The sequence below is a fragment of the Colletotrichum acutatum genome, assembly GCF_030867785.1.
Source record: "Colletotrichum acutatum strain CBS 112980 chromosome Unknown BDZ83scaffold_147, whole genome shotgun sequence".
NCBI lineage: Eukaryota > Fungi > Ascomycota > Sordariomycetes > Glomerellales > Glomerellaceae > Colletotrichum > Colletotrichum acutatum.
In genome coordinates this window covers 84,449-92,058 of record NW_026849141.1, presented here as the reverse complement: position 1 = coordinate 92,058, position 7,610 = coordinate 84,449, and the positions used below count along the sequence as shown (strand labels likewise).

The following is a 7,610-nucleotide window of genomic DNA, read 5'->3' as shown; positions in this document are numbered from 1 at the left end:
TTTATAGTTCTTTTATTTTCTTAAATAATATATTTACTTTATTTAACGTATATATAGTATACCGTAACCGCTGCGGGCCTATAAAGCGGGCCCTAGTCTTAGTTATATACGTTAGGTCGTAATAATAAAGGTTTTAAATAGAACTTTTTAGTTTTATAACTACGAGCCTAAGCGCCTATAGAATTCCAAAATAATTTTTATTTAAATATACGGATTTATATAAATAAATAAAAAGTCGTATAGAAATTATAAAAAGGGTAACGGGCCTTTTAAAGCCTATATAGTTTTAAATAAATACGAAATATATAATAACTATTATTATAATAATAGCGTTTTTAAATATACTTTTAATAAGTTCTATATAGATCTATATAACTTTTTACGAACTTATAACTAATTTTATAAAATTTTATAACTAAGTACCCCGGTACGCCCTCTTTTATAATTTTATATAAAATAAAGGCCTCCTATTTAAAAGCTAATTTTTTTTTATAATTCGGGGTATTTACCCCCGTTAACTACGGGTTCTAAATAAAGCTATTCTAGGCTTTTTAAATAAACTTAATAACGTTAACTATAATACGTATTTATATATATTTATATAGTAACTAAACGCTTTTTAATAATTCTTTATAGATCTTAATTAATATCTATAATTTATAATAGAGTTTAATAATAAAAATAACGTTTAGATAATTCTATATAAAAGGCTATATACGCTTATATATATTTACGATTTATAAAATATAGTCTATAAATATATATAGCCGCGTATAGGGGTATATAAAACTTATTATTTATATATATTTTTAGGTATTTTAAGCTAGTTAGTTTTGAGTAATAGTATTTATATACGCTTATATATATAAGTTTATAGACCTACTCTATTTTTAAATTTTTTAAGTTTTTAAATACTTAATTTATATATTTTTATATATTTCTATACGCTACCGTAAAATATTTATATAAAGTAATACGTTTCTATTACTTTATTTATATTTTTATATTAAAATACCCCCTCGCGGTTAACTATATATTAATTTAGAACTATATTAAAACGAGATTTATAAAAAGATCGAAGTTAGTTAAAAATATTTTAAAATTATATTATTTTTTACCGAATTTAAATTAATTATACTATCTACGTTAACGTTCGAACGCTATATTTAAAAACAGAATATCCGTTAATAAATCTAAATAGAGTTTTTAAAAGCTTTACTTTACCGAATTATCGAGTTATTTTTTATATAATGTATATTTAATAAATATATTATTGTAATATTATAAAGTAAGGACTTTATAATCTTTTTAACGGGTCTAATTTTAATACAAAAATACTATTAATTACTTTAATAATAAACGGAATAGTAGTTTATTATAGTTCGTTATAAAGCGATTAAATATATACGTATATTTAAGGAAACTACTCGTATTATTTATAACTATAGGCGCGAGTTTATATATATATATATATAATAACGTAGATACGTTATTAACTATAATATACTTTATAATATATATTATACGGTTTTTTTATAGAAGTATATACTCGCCTTTATAAAATATAATATAAATAAAAAAGATATATAATACTTAGGCTTAATTATATTTAGTTAATCGATATATATAATAAACTGCTTTTATAGGGATTCGAGATTTATATTAATATTAATATATATTCGTAATTTATTATATAGTTCTATATTAACGTTAAAGTTTATATAATAAAAGCTATATTAAATTAGTATTTTTATATTATTTTTAAACGGGGGTTTATATTTTTAAAAATAAGATTAGATCGTAGTATCGAAACGGTTTTTATTACTAGAGGTTATTATTATTTATTATAAAGTTATATTAAATAAGACTTTAATATATAAAACTAAGAAACTTTATTATAGTTTTATAATTATTAGATTTTTAAAAAGAATATTTATAATATTAAGATCGAAAGTTAATAAGGATAGCTTTATTAAAGTTCTTTAGCTCTTTAATAAATAAGTATATTTATTATTTTATTTTAAGACTTCTATATAATTATTTACTAATTTAATAAGAATACTTTTAAAGATTATAAAACTTTAGACTTTTTAACCTGAACTCTTTTTTTAATAAGATTATATTATTATATATCTTTATACTTTTTATCCGCTAGGATTTTATTAATTTTGTTTAAGTTTAGAATAATTATAAAATTTGCTTATAAAAAAGTTAGCTATATATAGTTTTTAATTAGCTTTAGTAGCTATTTACCTATTTTAATTTAGAATCAATATAAAACTTTATATATTTATTTAATTTTATTAAATACTAAGCTTTATTAAACTTTATAGAATAAAATAGAAGTATAGTATTTCTTTATAACTATTTATTTATAAAGACTTTTTAGCTCTATTAAATACTACTTAACAAGGGTACTTCTTTTATATTTATTACTTACTTTAAGGGAGATAAGTATCTTTAAATAGAAACTTATAAATATTTATAATACCGTTTAGACTAGTATAATAAATTAAATATTAAGCTATAAATCTTATTATTTAGAAAATAAACTAGAGGAGTTAATTAAATTAAATAGTAATTAAAAAAAAGTAGTATCAATATATATAAGTTATTATATATAAAAACGGATAATTTTAAAAATGAAGGTTATAATAATATATAAATTAATTCTTTACTTTCTTAAACTCTTTTTTTAATATAATACTAAATATATTATTTTTATTTTTTACTTTAATAATAATCTCTTTTTTTAGTTTAAGAGCTTTTAATTCCTTTCCCTTTTTTATTAAAACTTATAAAAATCTATACTTTTATAAAACTAAACGCTTTTTAATACTCTAAATTGCTTTTTTAGTTTTAAAAATAAGCTTTTATCCCGTTTTTATTTTTAATTTTATAAAAACCTTCGAGTTAAATATAAATTAATTAACTTTATTTATAATCGAAGTCTTTTTAAATAAATATTTAGTAATCTATAACTTTTTAAAACTATTTTAATTAAAAATAAGTACTTTAGTTTATAAAAGAGATATAAATAATAAAAAATATATATTTTTATTAAAAGTAATTATCGCTTTATAAAGAAATAAGCTTAAGGTAATAGCTTTATATATAGTACTTCGGAACTCGTAAATATTAACCGGATTCTTTAAATTAACTAGTATTACTTTTTAATCTCGTTTAATAAAATACTTTTTTATAGTAAATCTAGATAAGATCGTTTTTATTATATTAAAATATAAAAAATAGGGCGTAGTTAAAAAAAAAAAAAAAGTTATATTAAACTTTTTTAGTAATATAATACGTATATATATAGTAATAAGTATTCTTTAATATCTATTTTATAATATAAAATAAACTAAATATATATATATTAACTTAAATAAATAGAGAGTTCTTTATTAGTTTCTTTATTTATTAAATATTTAATTTACGTTATTATAAACCTTTTTAAGTAGTTTAAAGGAAGTTAATAGTTTAATTCTAGGGTTTTTTAATTAATATAAAAAGGGCATTTTTTATTTTAATTATATAAGATTTATATAAAAGACTTTAAGCGGATTCGGTATTATAAGGGGTTTTAAACTCGTTAATAAAAGTAAAATCAATTTTGTTTAGTTTTTTAATATTAAAAAGATCTTAAAAATAGTATATATAAATTATTTATTTATAAACTAATTTAATTATAAAATAGTTAAGTTTACGATTATTAAAATAAGTTTACGCTATTTTAAATTATAATATTTAAATTATAAATAAATAATAATAATAAAAAGATATTTATATTTATTTATATTATTCTATACGAGTCTATATAGATCTATAAAGTTTTATATAACCTAACCGATTAATTATATAAATTTATATTATATTTTTAATATAGCGAAGATCTGGGCGGTAGTATAGGCATAGAAGCGAAAAGTTTAATTTCTTGATTTTTAACGGAGTGAGCGTTGTAGGCTGCCGTATACTTTCCATTTTACCTTGCCTTGCCGTACGCCTGCCTCTATATAAGGTTGGTACTTCATCCTGCCCTAACTGCTATTAGACTGCGAGCCTCGACGGATTGACATTTAATTCCAATTCGTCTCCACCTCTCATGTTCCCATCGTCTTCACTTACCAACTAATACTAATCCTTCTGCACTTGCCATCGATCGATCCCAAAGAAACCCCCCCACGTCCATACCTAATTACATTCCTATTCCTCTCAGGCTCTCAACTCCAATTCCGCGATTCGCGCCAAACTGACACACGTAATAACCCGACTGCCCGCCGCTACTATCACTCAACCTCTTAAACAAACCCCCCCTTCCCCAGGCACCTGCTTGTCCAAACCTTAACCAACTTGAACCCCCCCTCCCCCCCCAGTCCAACGTCTCCAAAATATCTCACAGACTCTCTCCTGTCCACAACAAGTAAAGCCTGTCCGCTTACATACCACCCAAGCCACCAATTCAGGAAGCTTATAGCTCCTTATCCCGCCCAAAGTCGACATGCGCAACACTTGAATCTGGAACTCGGCGGATCTGTATCTGGAACTCATTAGCCCGCCCATCTACATTTTTGCTTTCCTTGTCTCGTCTCTCCCCCCAGTCACCACGACCACCACAGTACCTCAAATCAAATGAAACAAAATCGAGGAACGCTCGCGCCTCGTTGGGGCGGGCGGCAGGAACTTATTCGTATAAGTATGAGCTAGAGCGGGACTGTCTCTCTTGTGCGGTTCCAACTTTCCATCCGAGCCTGGGTCTATCAATCGATTCCCCTCCCCGGATCCCGGGTCAACAACGCCCATTCCAATGGGAAGCCCCCTCCAACCACGGATACCTTTCGCCGGGAACGGCCGTGAAAGCTGGAGGCAGATCAAACACGCGCCACTCAACTCTGTCATCCTCACCGCTTCACTCATGTCAAAGTAACGAATTCCGAGCGGTTTCGTCCCCACGTCTGCAAGACCCATGCACACAAATACACTCAAATACACACAATCGTGTCTTGGCCATCTCTCACACTCGGTCACATATATTCCCTGGCGTACGGTCAAATCTACCATTCAAGCCGATATATCAGTCACTTCCGAAGCAGGTCTCGAGCAATTATCCTCGGATGCAACTCCAGAGGAAACTGAAAATCAGCAAATTCCCCAACACCTTCAACCCACTTCGCTACCTGAACTCACATCTCCGAGGTAATCCTCCGGATGAAGAACTGTAGTCTGATATATTGGCGCCATCATGACATGTTCCCCCACCCCCACTTCACACTCTATATCCAAGCTTCGGCAGAATTCCGACCTTATTGTCTTGACTTTATACACCTAATCTATAAGCTACTCGGCGACCGGGCCAACTAGAAATCTCCCGCAGTTTTTTCCAAACTATATCTAGCTTGGTTTTTGGCAACGAGCAATCGTCCATCCATACATTCCATTAATGAGTCCGATGGCAAAGACTTCTCCCGAAATAATCAATAGTCACTCATTCCTCCAGCCTCTCACATGTGAACCACCATCAACCAGCCAACCGTCATATAATACAATTGAATTCATCTCAGACTGAGTTATTCGTAAAACGAGAAGCATGATTTGAGATAGAAAAGTGAGAGACACAGAGAGACAATAGTAACCATGGAAACGTTGGTTGTTTTCCCACTCCACCACCGCCTTCGACCTGCCCCATCATGCAAAAGTCATGACTTTCTGTGTGTTGCGGTGTTGGTATGTACGGTATCTGTCATCTTTTCCCGATCAAATCAACAGCTATTTCGCGGCTCGCTCCCCTTTTTTGTCATTCTCTCCCTCGAAAATAATAAAAAATGGTCCCCCATCCCCACGGACTTGGTCGCCCTTGGTTCTTCTTTTTTTTTCCCATCATCATCAACAGCTTATTTAGAAACGATGTCTCTTGTCATTCTTCGCTCTCCAGGCAGTGTAACCGACGTAGCCGCCGCCGAGGACGCCAAAGAAGAGGAAGACCTTGAAGAAGGTCCACGTCCAGCTGCCGCCGCTGCTGCTGTCCTTCTTAATCGAGGAAGATCCCTTCTTGCCCTTGCCGCTGCCGGGGGTCGTCTTACTGGTCCCCTTGCCGGTCTGCGTCGTGTAGAGGTTCTTGGCCTGCACCGAGATGATGTCGTGGTTGTCGCTGAGCTCGCCCGTCTCGGCGCTGAAGCCGAGGTAGGCGATCTGGGGAATCGCGGGGGGCTCGTTGGTCTCGAAGCAGAGGGTCCAGTCGCCCTCGGTCTTGTACTGCAGCTCCAGCTTGAGGAGCTTGTCCTGGAAGTACGTGACCTTGGCCTTGGTAGGCACGCTGGCGTGGCGGATGCCGCGCGCGGAGCAGCCGGCGAGCTCCGTGTTCTTGCCGTCGTTGTCCTTGTCGTAGGAGGTCTTGCCGTCGCCGAACATGGCCATGACGTAGGGGAAGACGGTGCCGGGGCGGTTGTTCTTGTACGTGTCGAAGAAGATACCGAGGCCGTCAAAGTTGTCGGGGCTGCCAAAGACGGGGCCCGCCTGGCCGCGGTTCTTAGTGATCCACATGGCGAAGCCGTCGCCGTAGAGCTGGTTTTTGCCGTGGATCTTGAACTCGACTTCAATCTCCCAGTTGGTCGCCGTCAGGGGCACTCTCGAGAAGAGCCAGCCGGTCTGCGACGGGCGGTCGGAGGTCAATCGGATGTAGCTGCAATCGTGTTCCTATGCCTTAGCCTTCGTTTCTTTCCCCTCTCTGTCCTCTGCTACATAAACACGTCTCCAAGCCTATTCGATGGAAAAAGAGCAGGTGTAGAACATACGAGTCCGTCCTGATGATTGTGTCTCCGCCAAAGTCGTACCACCGACTTGCCATATCGGAATCGAGGTAGGGCTATCGCGAATAGTCTCAGTAAAGTGCACTCAGGGGTTGTGGTGGCGCATGGAAAGCGCGGGAGTCGCGAACCTGGCTTAGGGAGTGCGTTCGGAGCTAAACAGAGATACCAAGACAAAGTCAGCTTCATCATTCTGGCTACAATATGCGCGCATGCTCATGTTGCAGCTGAAGGGGGGACAAGATGCTAGGACGAACCGCAATGCTCTTGACTTCTCCATCATCCGCCTTTGCGGTGCCCAGGGCGATTGCGGCCAGCCACAGGGCCGAAAGGGACTGCTTGAACCACATGGCTGAGGTTGCTTAGAGCTCGAAACGAAGAGAGGAAACCCAAAAGAGCAAGGAATTAGACGGTGATGCGCGTCGCGAACGAAAGGGGGGAGGAGGAGAAAGTGCCGCCGGGTGGTGCAAAATGGGTAGAGCCGCAATGTCCAGCGACGGAGAGGCGTCGTCGTCGTCGTCGTTTCGGCAAAAAGTGTCGAAGGGGGTTGTGGACGTGGTGGTGGTGGCCGGGTGGGCTTTGCTGGCTTGCTCGTGTGTCCCCTTCCCAGGCCGTTAGCTGTCCTCTTTTTTTGGCTGATGGATCCTGATTCCTGGGGTCAGCACGTTTTGGAGCTCCTACCCCTGCTGTACGCTAGAGCCTAGGTGTGCTTCAGGCCAGGCACCCTGCCATTCACCAACTACAGCGCACCTTCGACCACTGTTGGGTGGGCCCTGGGCTCCCCTTCTCTCACTGAGGTGCGCCACTTCC

At 34.8% G+C, this 7,610-nt stretch overlaps 1 protein-coding gene across 1 annotated transcript; it reads right to left on the bottom strand.

Moving 5' to 3' along the window:
• Positions 1-5,892: 5,892 nt before the first annotated feature.
• BDZ83DRAFT_590065 (legume-like lectin family protein) lies at positions 5,893-7,150 on the bottom strand (the record flags this gene model as incomplete). Its single annotated transcript, XM_060506298.1, has 4 exons — positions 5,893-6,676; positions 6,789-6,859; positions 6,932-6,955; positions 7,058-7,150. 4 exons carry the CDS (start codon positions 7,148-7,150, stop codon positions 5,893-5,895), a joined length of 972 nt encoding a protein of 323 aa, XP_060359438.1.
• Between the last annotated feature and the right edge of the window lie 460 nt (positions 7,151-7,610).